General features: G+C 44.2%; 1 protein-coding gene across 1 annotated transcript; it reads right to left on the bottom strand.

The window, feature by feature from the left end:
• Positions 1–284: 284 nt before the first annotated feature.
• Positions 285–13,920, bottom strand: LOC148119601 (uncharacterized). The gene is given in 6 exon segments (XM_087897280.1): positions 285–519; positions 522–803; positions 9,495–11,978; positions 11,981–12,595; positions 12,598–13,459; positions 13,720–13,920. Coding segments are annotated over 6 exon segments (4,497 nt in total). The 3' UTR covers positions 285–466.
• Between the last annotated feature and the right edge of the window lie 156 nt (positions 13,921–14,076).

Here is a 14,076-nt window from a genome sequence, read left to right as displayed (position 1 = left end):
TTGATGTCTACGGACCCAAACAGTGTCCCTGATCTGGTATGGATGAGGTGCCACTGGCTGGTTAAGGTTGTCTTGGTAGGCGGCTGCTAGGGGTTTCCAGACCTCTTGTTGTACCAGCTGCAGGGCCTGCAAGTGGGCTTGTAGAGAAGGGGAGTTAGCATAGTCTGCAATGTCCATGTCAAAGAAATGTATGGCTGGAGGCGGTGCCCCATATAATATTTCAAAAGGGGTAAGGCCATGTGGCCCGGGAGTGTTCCTGGCCCGATATAGGGCCAGGGGCAGGAGCAACACCCAATCCTTCAAGCCAGTTGCGAGCGTTAATTTAGACAAAGTCTCCTTAATAGTTCTATTCATACGTTCTACTTGTCCTGAACTCTGGGGTCTATAAGCACAATGTAATCTCCAATCAATCCCCAGTAACTTGGCCACCAACTGACTTACCTGGGAGACGAAGGCTGGCCCGTTATCAGATCCCAATACCTTTGGCATACCATATCGGGGAAAAATTTCTTCTAATAGCTTCTTGGCAACCATCTTGGCCGTTTCATGTTTGGTGGGATAGGCCTCTACCCATCCTGAAAAGGTGTCTATAAAAACCAGCAGGTACCTGTACCCATATAAGCCAGGTTTAACTTCAGTAAAGTCTATTTCCCAGTGGACACCGGGCCAATGTCCTCTGAGGCGTACCCCTTGGAGGGCTTTTGAGTGGCCTGCATTGACTTGGGCACAGGCCCTGCAATTGTCTGTTGCCCATTGGAGTGCCCTGTCCCTGTTCAAGAGGTATTGTCCAGTTTCCATTCTGTCTAGGAGGGTTTTCATTTTCTTCGTACCCAAATGGGTCAACTTATGTAAGTAGTCTATAAGTTCCTGGGTTATTTTTATGGGCTGTTGTGGGAGTAACTTCCGCTGCCTCAACCAATAGTCGCTGAAATATGAGCCCACAGTGCAGCGGGGAGCGACTTCTGCTCCGTCAGCCAATAGCTGCTGAAATACCAGCCCACTGGGGCGTGGTATATTTCTCTTTTAAAAAGAGAAGCAGATCCGGATCAGGCCCTCTTGGTTCCAGCTCTTGGTTCTGGTGCTTGCTCCTGGCTCCTGCTCCCGGCTCCTGCGACTAGGCTCCCTTCCTGACGGTTTATGGTGTATGTAAGTTTTACCCCCCAAAATAAATAACCCCTTAAAACATAACTGGTGTGGGATTGATTCGCCGATAATTGACGCCCAACGTTTGGTTTAAGAACCGCCCCACCCCCCCACCCCCAGCTCGGCCTCCCAGGATACACAGGTCCGGACAGTCTCTGCCGGCTTACTTTGCCCTGTTCGGCACGGATTTTTAAATTTCTCCTTGGAACGTGAGTCAAAGAGCTCACAGAGCAAGCTCCCTTTGAAGTTCCAGCAAGCTGTTTGAAACCCCTGCCATCCGCCATAACTGATTAGGAGTGCTGCAAGCAGCTTGACCCTTAATCCCAGCACAGGGACACGGGGCCCAAAGCACTAGGCCTCTTTAGCAACAGCACAGTGGCTGTGTCATGACCCTCTGCATCCGGTTGAGCAGAGCAGCAGGGCCTTGTTTATTGCCTTGTTTATTGGCCACTAGAAGCTCTCTGACCTTTTGTGATCTGTGGATTTAACCTCTGGATTTGAGTGTATATATTCTAGAGTTTACTTTCTCAATCAACACCACTGCCACGTGGATTCAGGTGCGCCCCACCTCCTACTGGCAGGCAACGGTCATTACAGGTAAGATTTTTCTTTTCGGTTGAAAATAAGTACATACATACATACATACAAGTACAATTTCCTTTGATTGAAAATGTCGGAAAATATTACTATCCAAAAGTTCAATGGTTTTTTTCAATTGTGCTATGGAGGATATTCTGAAGGATGTCTCAGATATTCCTCTTACTTTGTTATTGCTGGGATCTGTTGATTTTCTGGTGTTTGGCTATTTTATAAGAAAGATACAGTCCTTACAGACTGAATCTACAATGCTGAGGGCAGAGATTAAAACCTTAAGAACAATTCAGACTGATACCAACCTTTTCAAAAAAGAGTTTGGAGATTTCAAGGAAGAAACTAGATCAGAGTTTGGAGATTTCAAGGAGGAAACTAGATCAGAGTTTGGAGTTTTCAAGGAGGAAACTAGATCAGAGTTTGGAGATTTCAAGGAGGAAACTAGATCAGAGTTTGGAGTTTTCAAGGAGGAAACTAGATCAGAGTTTGGAGTTTTTAAGCAGGAGACTAGATCAGAGTTTGGAGTTTTCAAGCAGGAGACTAGATCAGAGTTTGGAGTTCTCAAGGAGGAGACTAGATCTTTGTTTGATATGACTCGGTCGACTGACCAAAATATCAAGAAGGTACAGTCTGATATTGCTTCTTTAGAAGGGAGCGTCACTGCTCTGGAGGAGGGGACAACCAAAATGACTCATAACCTCCAGTCCATGACTGTAAGTGCTGAAACATTAGCTGAGAGGGTTATGACCATTGAATGTGAAAATCGGACTTTATCAAAAGGGCATGATAGATTAATTGACAAGATTTCCATACAAGAAGGCACAGTACATGCCATGAGGATTATGTCCAAGGAGGATATCGTATCTCTAACGGACAAGCTCCACGCCTTGGAATTATCAATGAAGGTGATTGTGTCCAAGGAGGAAATAGTGTCTCTGACGGACAAGCTCCATGCCTTAGAATCGTTAATGAAGGCTTTGGAGCATAATACTGGACAGGAGATTCAGGACTTACAGAAGGCAATGGTGAGCAGATTTAATAAGATTGAGGAAATCATAGACTCTGATGAACAGGAGCAAAAGGTAGAAAGGCAACCTTCACCTCAAAAGACTCTCAGTCTACATAGAGTTATACCTGCCTTTCCAGTAATAACATCAGAAAAGATAACTGGCTCCAAAACCCCTAAGGTCATTAAAGAACATACATGGGAGCCTATACGTATGAATGATCTGAAAGAATTTAAACAAGCAATTGTGAATTATGGACTACATTCATCCTTTGTTAGGGAGATGTTAAAATCCTGGGCTCTGAGCAACAGGGCCACCCCTCAAGATTGGAACCAGCTCACATCAGCTGTCCTTGAGAACAGACCTTTATGGCATTTCAAATGCCTATTCAAACAAGAGTCCAGACTTTTACAACAACAAGAATCAGCGAAAGGAATTGAGGTTTCTCTTGATCAAATTCTAGGGGACGGACCTTACTCTGATCCTCAGGAACAAGCTCTTTATGATGAAAACATTTTATCCATATGTGCTACAGCAGCTCTAAGGGCCTGGGACAGGGTTCAAGACTCAGGTCAGAGAGTAGAAACGTATGTCAGGGTCAAACAGGGTCAGAGAGAACCCTTTAGTGACTTTTTGCAACGACTAACTAAGGCTGTACAAATAGGGATACCTGATCCAGAAGCAAGAAATATAGTAATTGAGTCTTTGGCTTATGAGAATGCCAATGTAGAATGCAAAAGGATCCTGGGGCCTTTAAAGCTCAGATCAGCGCCTTTGGACGAATGGGTTTTACATACAATGAATGTTGATACATTTGATTATGGCAATGAAACATGGGTACAAGAAGCAATTTCCAAAGGTAAAAGGAGACATCAGATTACAAAATGCTTTCATTGTGGCAAAATGGGACACATGAAAAGGGACTGCAGACAATGGAATTCCAGGAATAATGCCTCTTCTAGGAATAACAGGAATAGGAGGACTCAGCCTTCAGGTTTATGTAGGAGATGTGGAAAGGGCAGGCATTGGACGAATGAGTGTAGGTCAACAAAAGATAAACAGGGCAACCCGTTGCCATCGGGAAACTCAATAGGGGGCCTCTCGAAGGCCCCCATGGCAAATGTGGTCCAGTCATTTCCGATCACTGCAGAGAACATGCCTCTTCAGGGAAATTAGAATGCCCCATGCCTGCTGTTAAAAGCAATAACGGCCTGAAGGATGAGTGAAATGTGGTGAATGAATCAAGAAATCTAAGAGGACAAAGTAAACGAATATTATGGCAGACTTCTATAAATGAACAAAGACCACAGCTAAGAGTGTGTGTAAATGGCAAACTTATTACTGGCTTACTGGACACAGGTGTGGATGTAAGTATCATTACACCAGAGTCTTGGCATTCGCATTGGCCTCTTCAGGAGGTAGATATTCAGTTCTTAGGAATTGGAACCCTATCTCGAGTAAGACAAAGCACAAGATGGGTCAATTGTATAGGTCCAGACAGACAAATAGGAAAACTAAGGCCATATGTAGCAAATATTGCAGTGAATTTATGGGGCCGTGACCTATTGCAGCAATGGAACACCCAAATTAACATTCCTGCTGCTTCCAGAGCCTATATTTCTGAGGACAATATTACAAGATATTACAGATGGCGGAAACCAGCCATTAGAGCTATACAAGAACACAACACAATTGATGGCTCTTCAGAGGTACCAACAGCCATGCCTCTACAATGGTTGACTGAGAAACCAATATGGACTAAACAGTGGCCTTTAGCTGAGGAAAAGTTACAGGCTTTAGAACAGCTGGTACAAGAGCAATTAGATGCTGGACATATAGAAGAATCTACCAGCCCTTGAAACTCTCCTGTGTTTGTTGTTAAGAAAAAATCTGGTAAATGGAGAATGGTGACAGATCTTAGAGCTATCAACAAGGTTATTCAACCTATGGGCCCTCTGCAATCTGGAATTCCTCTGCCCTCCCTGTTACCAAAGGGATGGCCTCTTATAGTTATTGATCTGAAAGATTGTTTCTTCACTATACCATTACAAGAAAAAGATAGAGAAAAGTTTGCCTTCACAGTGCCTACCTATAATAACTCTCAGCCTGCAAGGAGGTACCAGTAGACCGTCCTCCCACAGGGAATGTTGAACTCTCCCACCCTGTGCCAATATTTTGTAAGCCAACCATTGAAAATTATACGCAAACAATTTCCTAAGTCCATAATATACCACTATATGGATGATATCCTGATATCTGATCAAAACAAAGATACCTTAGAAAGGCTGTTTGAAGAAGTAAAACTAGTATTACCTAAATGGGGATTGCAAATTGCTCCTGAAAAAATTCAGAGAGGAGATTCTGTTAATTATTTAGGTTATGAAATAGGCTTACAAAGAATTAAGACTCAAAAGGCACAAATCAGGAGAGACCGGTTACGAACTCTTAATGACTTTCAAAGATTATTGGGAGACATTTCCAGTCTACAACCAGCTGTTGGGATAACACCTGATCTAATAATTCATTTAAACAAAACCTTAGATGGTGACAAAGATTTGAATAGTCCCAGAGTTAACAGCTGAAGCAGAAAAGGAACTGATGATGGTTGAGGAAAAATTACAGGAGGCACATGTAGATAGGGTGGATCCAAATCTTAGTTGCATTCTTAGTTATATTACCTTCCAGAATTTCTCCTACAGGAATTTTAAAGCAGAGGGAAGATACTATTTTAGAATGGATCTTCTTACCACACAAACCAAGTAAAAAATTAAAAACTTATGTGGAAAAAGTCTCTGAATTGATTATAAAAGGAAAATTGAGACTTCGTCAATTAGCAGGTATAGACCCAGCAGAAATTATAGTGCCTTTCACTGCTGATGAGATAAAAAAGTTGTGGGAAGACAATGAACCATGGCAAAGAGCTTGTGCTAATTTTTTGGGAGAAATCAATAACAATTACCCAAAAAGCAAGAGACTTAACTTTATAAAGAGAACTTCTTGGATCCTCCCTCGAATTGTCTATGATGCTCCAATAACCGGAGCCCATACATTTTATACCGATGCTAATAAATCAGGGAAAGCAGGTTACAAATCAGAAGAATTGAGTAAAGTGGAACAAAGTCCTTATGATTCTGTCCAGAAGGCAGAATTATATGCCATCCTTATGGTGCTTAGGGATTTTAAAGAACCTCTTAATATAATTACTGACTCACAATATGCAGAAAGAGTTATTTTGCATATTGAAACTGCTGAATTTTTACCTGATGATACAGAACTGACCTCATTGTTTATCCAGGTACAAGACATGATCAGAAACAGGCTCTGCCCTATGTATATAATGCATATCCGATCCCATACGGGTCTGCCAGGTCCTCTAGCACAAGGTAATGCAGATATTGATCAATTATTGATTGGTAGTGTGCTGGAGGCATCTGAATTTCATAAAAAACATCATGTCAATAGCAAAGGCTTGAAAAAAGAGTTTTCTATTACATGGCAACAAGCTAAGGAGATTGTAAAGAAATGCCCTACTTCCTCTTTTTATAACAAAACACCATTGCCTGCAGGGACTAATCCAAAGGGTATTAAAAGGAATGAAATTTGGCAGATGGATGTGTTTCACTTTCCAGAATTTGGCAAGTTAAAATATGTACATCACACCATTGACACTTTTTCAGGCTTTCAGTGGGCAACCGCTTTAAGCTCAGAAAAAGCTGACTCAGTAATCACACATTTATTAGAAGTTATGGCCATTATGGGTATACCTTCACAAATAAAAACAGATAATGGTCCAGCTTATGTATCTAGAAAATGAAACGATTTTTTGCTTATTATAATATTAAGCATGTTACAGGTATACCATACAATCCTACAGGTCAAGCAGTTATAGAAAGATCAAATCGTACTATAAAGGATATGCTAAAGAAAAAGAAAGGGACGAAAGATACCCCCAGAAATAGATTGCATAATGCTTTATTAACCTTGAATTTTCTTAATGCTAATGAGAAAGGAACAACAGCAGCAGAGAGGCATTGGATAATGGAAAAAACTTCTGAACTAAACCAACCTGTTTATTTCAAAGACGTGCTGACCTCTCAATGGAGGCCAGGAGATGTGCTACGTTGGGGAAGGGGTTTTGCTCTTGTTTCCACAGGAGAAGAAAAATTGTGGATACCATCAAAATTAATAAAGGTTCGATTTGAAGAGGAGAAACCTCTTGGAAAGGAGAAATGACAGCTCATCCACAATGATGATATTCATACAGTTGGTAAGAAAAACATATAGAATGGGGGCAGGGTTCTGTTCTTATCTCGACAGGAAAACACTGATTTTTGAAAAGTTCAAGGGACCCTTGATATCTGAATACTGACAGATGGAAAATAATGGCCCAATAAGGACTATCAAGAAAACTGAATAGGTTCTGTAAGTAAAATATACTAAATCATATTTCTAAATTTATAGAGCTGGTTTTAGAGTTGGACTCTGGCTCAGTCCCTCTCTAATTCCAAGCCTGTTGTTAAAAGAAAAACCCAGAGTTTCTGGAGTTTCTGTCTCATGTCAAGAGCCATGATATGGGACAGAAAGGAATATGAGTTTAGAAAACATCTTTACTTTTCTTCATATCTATCATACCTTTCATTAAATATATCTATCATGTCTTTTATTGAATATATGTATGTCTGTATATGTCTATATGATTAATATATGATTATATATTATTATAATCATATAATATATGATATTAATATATGATTAATATATGTGATTAATGTTTAAGTTTTCCACAATGAACAATAAGTTTTTCCTGCAGTGACATTTGAAGTTTCCAGGAAGAAGATGGGGCCCCATAACAACAACTCCACCTGGTTGATATGACATCATGATACTGATAGCGCTACTGCAAGACCTGTTTTGAGTACCAGCTGCACAAGACGATTCCAATGTGGTTAGCTGAAATGATGCACATCTTGTACAACATTCTGGCCAGTCCTCCACAAAATACTCAGAGACTATTTGCAATTTTAAAAGACATTGATCTTGAAATTTAACCATCATTTTGCTTTCACAGTATTCCCCCAGAAAGAACATCACCCCCATGACAGCTGGAAGTAATTCTAGAGAACGACGTCCCCTCTCCCAGTAAAGTTTGTCCTTGGGTTTAGGGACATCATTTAGGGGTTGGTTATAATTAGTATAGGGTTGAGGGTTGGGGGAGGAATTTTATAAGCTCAGGAATACTTAAAAAAAAAGAGGGATAATTGGATTATGGGATAATAGCTTTGTACTTGTGAGTTATTGTTTTTAGACAAATATATTGGTATTGATTCTTATATATTGATACAAACTTAAATTATGTTGGTATTGATTCTTATATATTGATACAAACTTAAATTATGTTGACTATTTTATGCATGCATGCATGCTTCTACCTCTGTTTAAAACATTTTTATGTATTGACATATATATTGTATTGATATATGTATATTTTACCATATTGCATTGTACACTTCTACCTCTGATTAAGATACTTATATATTGTTTATGTATTGATATATATATATATATATTTACCATATTGCAATGTATACTTGCACATTGTTTATATTTGGAGGTCATATTGTCCCCATTTATTGCACAGTTGTTTACTATTTCAGTCTTTAAGTTAGATAGATATTGAGAATAATATAGATCAATAGTCATCTAAGTTTGTCATTTATAATTAGACTAATCAGGTTCTTTAGATACATAGACATTATATTCAGTATAGATAGATAATCTTCAACCTCTTCAAAGAGCTGTAGAAAATGGCCTTTAATCTAACTCAGAGTTCTGTGGTAGGGAGACACAATCGCTCCTGGCAACACTGATCTATTCCCGAGAGAATGTTGAGCACCAAAGACACTCCACCTGGAGCCTTTCTTCTTGGCAGAACTGGCCTTTGGGTAAAGAAATGCCCATACCTCAACTACTGACAGAGTTACAGAGTATCCGTAAATGGATAAAACAAGACTGTCATATCCTGCCAAGACAGGGTAAGATAGTTTTGAAAAGTTCCTTGCCTTTGAAAATGGTATGTCAGTTACGTTAGGCCTTAGCCAAAGTTGGTTGCTTCAACACTGCAAACGTGATTTTGGGTGTTTGCCCAGGTAGCCAGTTGTCTATGTGATTTGTTACATGTTCTGGAAGTTTGATTGCACTTCCTAATTACTCAGGTAACATTATTTCCCTTCTCAGATCTTTGATGGGATTGAAGATTATATAAACGTAGTTACTTTCTTTTCATGACGTGGCCAAGTTATTTCTTATACAAGACTTAAGCTAGTTAGAATAGGATATTTGTATTTATTGCATATAATTGTGTAGGTTTGTACTTAACTGTATATAATTTCGTAGTAGGCTTAGAACTCTCTTACTTAAACAAAAGGGGGAGGTGTTGTGGGAGTAACTTCCGCTGCCTCAACCAATAGTCGCTGAAATATGAGCCCACAGTGCAGCGGGGAGCGACTTCCGCTCCATCAGCCAATAGCTGCTGAAATACCAGCCCACTGGGGCGTGGTATATTTCTCTTTTAAAAAGAGAAGCAGATCCGGATCAGGCCCTCTTGGTTTCGGCTCTTGGTTCCGGTGCTTGCTCCTGGCTCCTGCTCCCGGCTCCTGCGACTAGGCTCCCTTCCTGACGGTTTATGGTGTATGTAAGTTTTACCCCCCAAAATAAATAACCCCTTAAAACATAACTGGTGTGGTATTGATTCGCCGATAATGGGCACTGCTATTTTTCCCCGATAAATCCAGCGTCTATTCGCTGGGTTATATTCTGCCCCCAATTTTCGGAGTAGGTGTATGTCCTCTTTATCATAGGCCCAGTCTATTGTGGATTGGACGGGCTCGGATACTAGGGGGAGAATCTGTGGTCCCAAAGCAGCCTCTCGGGCCGCTTCATCTGCCCACCGATTTCCTCTGGCCTTGGTGTGATCTCCTTTTTGGTGTCTGGGGCAATGCATAATGCTCAGTCTCTTGGGGAGGAATAAGGCCTCTAATAGAGCAAGAATCTCTGCTTTATTTTTAATTTCCTTGCTTTCTGAGGTTAAGAGCCCTCGTCTCCGGTATATTTCTCCATGTACGTGTGCGGTGGCGAAAGCATACCGACTATCAGTATAAACATTCAGCTTCTTACCTTCTGCCAATTTAAGGGTTTGAGTCAGAGTGATGAGTTCAGCTCGTTGGGCCGAGGTGCTGTTGGGTAAGGCACTGGCCCAGATTACCTGGGTCTCCGTGGTAACTGCGGCTCCCGCCCTGCATTCTCCATTCAGTAAATAACTGCTCCCATCGGTGTACCAGGTGTGGTCCGCATCTGGGAGGGGCTGATCAGTCAAGTCCGTCCGGGTTCCATGCATTTCCACGAGGATCTGAAGGCAGTCATGCTGGTTTGGCCCTTCCGGTGTGGGTAGCAAAGTCACCGGATTAAGGGCGACTATAGGTCCGAACTGGACTCGGTCCGTATCCAACAGCAAGGATTGGTAGTGGGTCATGCGGGTGTTGGAGAGCCACCGGTCAGGGGGCTGCCTAATCAAGGCCTTGACGGCATGGGGTGCCAGAATGGTCAAGGGCTGTCCCAAAGTCAGTTTGCCAGCATCCTTAATAAGGACGGCAATGGCTGCCACCATCTGCAGACAAGGGGGCCAGCCTGAGGCTACTGGGTCTAATTTCTTTGATAAGTATGTGACAGGGCGTTTCCATGGCCCAAGCCTTTGGGTCAAAACCCCCTTGGCATAACCTTGTTTTTCATCAACGAATAGTTCGAATGGTTTAGTGATGTCAGGCAGGCTCAGTGCTGGAGAGGACAGGAGGGTGCGTTTGATGTCCTCAAAAGCCTTTTGTTGTTTATCTGTCCATCCGAATGGTACCCCCTGCTTTGTGAGGGGGTAGAGAGGAGCTGCCATTTCTGCGAAGCCTGGTATCCATAAGCGGCAGAACCCGGCAGTCCCCAGGAATTCCCTCAGCTGGCGATGGTCTTGAGGTGCGGGTATATGGGATACAGTCTCTTTGCGTGCTGCTGTAAGCCAACACTGCCCTTCTTTTAATTTATATCCCAAATAGGTCACCTCAGTCTGGCATATCTGGGCCTTTTTGGCAGATGCTCGATAGCCCAGCCGTCCCAGAGTTCACAATAGGGCCCCCGTACCTTGTCGGCAGTCATGTTCTGTGGAGGCTACCAGTAGAAGGTCGTCCACGTACTGGAGCAGGATCAATGACGGGTGTTGAACTCTGAAGTCTGCAAGGTCCCAGTGCAAGGCCTCGTCAAAGAGCGTGGGACTATTCTTAAAACCTTATGGGAGCCGGGTCCAAGTCAGTTGGCCTGAAATTCCCAATTCGGGGTCCTTCCATTCGAAGGTGAAAAGGGGTTGGCTTTTGGGGCTTAATCTGAGACAGAAGAAGGCATCCTTCAAGTCTAGCACCGTATACCAGGTGTGAGATGGTGGCAGGGTGCTTAGTAAATTATGTGGATTGGGGATGGTCGGGTGTATGTCTTCAACCCTCTTATTAACTTCCCTGAGGTCCTGTACCAGTCGATAATCCTCTGTCCCTGGTTTCTTTACTGGGAGGAGGGGGGTATTCCAAGGTGACCGACAGGGAGTCAGAATACCTTGTTCTAATAGTCTCTTTATATGAGGTCTTATCCCCTGGTAGGCCTCATTCGACATGGGGTATTGTTTGACTGAGACTGGGGTGGCTGTGGCCTTCAGGTCTACGATCAAAGGGGGCTGCTGTAGGGCTAGCCCCATACCCCCAGTCTCGGCCCATGCCAGTGGGTACTCTGTAAGCCATATGTCCAAATCCCTGGATCCTTGTGTCTTAGAGTCCTGCTCATATAGTCGGTATTCGTCTTCCAATTGTAAGGTCAAGACTTGGAGGGGGTTTCCATTTGGACCCGACACTCAAGCCCCTGCCCCCTCAAAGTGAATTTGGGCTTTCAGTTTGGTGAGTAAGTCTTGCCCTAGTAAGGGATAGGGGCAGTCTGGGACATGTAGGAAGGAGTGAGTTACTTTACCAGTTGCTAGTTGTACCTTCCGTTCGGTGGTCCAACGATATCTTCTTCCGCCTGTGGCCCCTTGTACCCAAGCAGTTCGTTCACTGAGCGGGCCTGATGACTGGGTAAGAACTGAATGCTGAGCACCTGTATCCACTAGGAAGGTAACTGGCTGCCCCCCGACATCGAGTGTTATCCTGGGCTCAGGGGGGGCTCCTGGTCCCGACTTCTCTGGTCTTCATCTAGGGCTAGGAGTGAGGCTTGTGGTTTGGGGCCTCTGGGTCTGCGGGTCTTCTTAGGGCAGTCCTTTGCCCAATGCCCTCTTTCCTTGCAGTAGGCGCATTGGTCGGGTTTCACGCGAGGGCCTCTCCGTTCTCCCATCCTGTCTCCCTTTCGGCTGTCCTGTCCCTGAACTACGGCGGCCAAGAGACGACTCAGTTCCCTATTTCTCTTTCTGTCTCTAGCATCCTCCTTCTCCTCTGCTTCCCTTCTTAATCTGTCCTCCCTTTCTTCTTTTTCTCTATGGATACGGTCCTCCCTTTCCTCTTGAGTCTCCCTCTTATTAAAGATTTTCTCGGCTTCCTTAAGTAGATCTTGCAGTGTATATCCCTGCAAATTCTCCAACCTCTGTAACTTGTTCCTAATGTCGGGTGCAGACTGGCAAATAAAAGACATCTACATACCAGTAGCCTGCCCTGGGTCCTCAGGATCATAAGGCGTATACATACGATATGCTTCCTTAAGTCTTTCCAAAAATGCTGCTGGAGACTCATCTGCCCCTTGGATTGTCTGCTTTACCTGTGCCAAATTGGTGGGGCGGCGACCAGCCCTCGGAGACCCGCTATGAGCAACTGGCGGTAAAGGCGTAGGTGCATCCTACCTGCAACCGTAGCGTGATCCCAGTCAGGCCTGGTGAGAGGGAAGGCGGCATCGATCTCATTGGGCAACTGGGTTGGCCTTCCATCATCTCCTAGGACCTGCTTCCGTGCCTCTACGAGGACTCTTTGTTTCTCCTCAGAAGTGAGGAGAGCCTGTAAAAGCTGTTGACAGTCATCCCATGTTGGCTGGTGGGTGGTCAGAATAGATTCTATTAGGTTAGTTAATGCTATGGGGTCTTTAGAAAAAGGGGGATTGTGTTGTTTCCAATTGTATAGCTCAGAGGCGGAAAAGGGCCAGTATTGAAGTTGGCCGTCATTTCCCTGTCGCAAGGGAAATGCTCGGGAAGTTGAGTCTGGGGGAGATGGTTCACGCTTTCCCCAGAGCCTGCTTGCGACGGGAGAGGCAACAGGCAGGGAGTTCTGTGACGAGGGCGTCACAGAGTCAGCCTCACGATCTCCGGGCTCCTCCTGGGGATTATAGGGAGGAGGATCTTCGTCGGATAGGAGGTCTACGAGAGGGGCATTTGGGTCAGGGGGGAGGACAGAAGGCTTGAGGGTCCCCTTCTTCGTCAGTGTGGGATAAAGAGAGGAGGCCATAGGAGTAAGGGGTTTAGGTAGGGAAGGCGAAGGAGGGGAGGGCAAAGGAGGATTCGGGGCCGAGGGAATGAGGCTTAGGGAAGGTTGGGGTTTGTCTGGAGAAATAAAGGGAGCCACCCAGGGGGGTGGATCATAAGCCAAACTTTCCCAGGTGACGATATAAGCGACCTGGTCAGGGTGTCCATGGGGTCCTTTATCGAAGACCCGTTCTTTAACCTGCAAGATAATGTTTCAGTCAAAGGTGCCATCCCGCGGCCAGCCCAGGTTGAATGCGGGCCATTCCGAGGAACAGAAAGTCCGCCATTTTTTCTTCTTGACCTCAAGCGACCGATTGCTCGCTCGGTTAGAGACGTCCGACCAGTGGTCTAGAGTAAGGCTTAAAGGAGTAGTTAGCGACTGTCCCATGTTAGTATTCCAATAAACGAACAGACAGACCACAAAAATGAACAATAAGACAAACAGATTGACAATCAGACGCGCTGCGCGGCTTCAGCGAAACACCGAAAGCAGAAATTCAGACGGAGGCTTCGGAGAAGGTCTGGACGATTGGCCTCCCAGAAGAACCACGTGACCCTCGGACAAGGGTGGTGACCCAAAAAGTCCGGCTCTGGTCGTGGGTTCTGACAGATGAGCCCCGAAAAATCAGGCTCCAGACAGACCAGACACCCTCGGAACATCTTCCAGGGTTGCGGGGGGGGGGGGGTAGTTCGGACCCGTCAGTCCCTTCTGAGACCCGCCAGATACAGATCGACTCAGCTGAATCAAACAGAATTCAAATTCGCAGCGCAACATTCAAACGCAAAAGACGTGAGACATTTACAGGACATAGGACA

Source organism: Myodes glareolus, chromosome 16 (assembly GCF_982192425.1).
Source record: "Myodes glareolus chromosome 16, mMyoGla1.1, whole genome shotgun sequence".
Taxonomy (NCBI): Eukaryota; Metazoa; Chordata; class Mammalia; order Rodentia; family Cricetidae; genus Myodes; species Myodes glareolus.
This window is presented reverse-complemented; position numbering and strand designations above follow the sequence as displayed.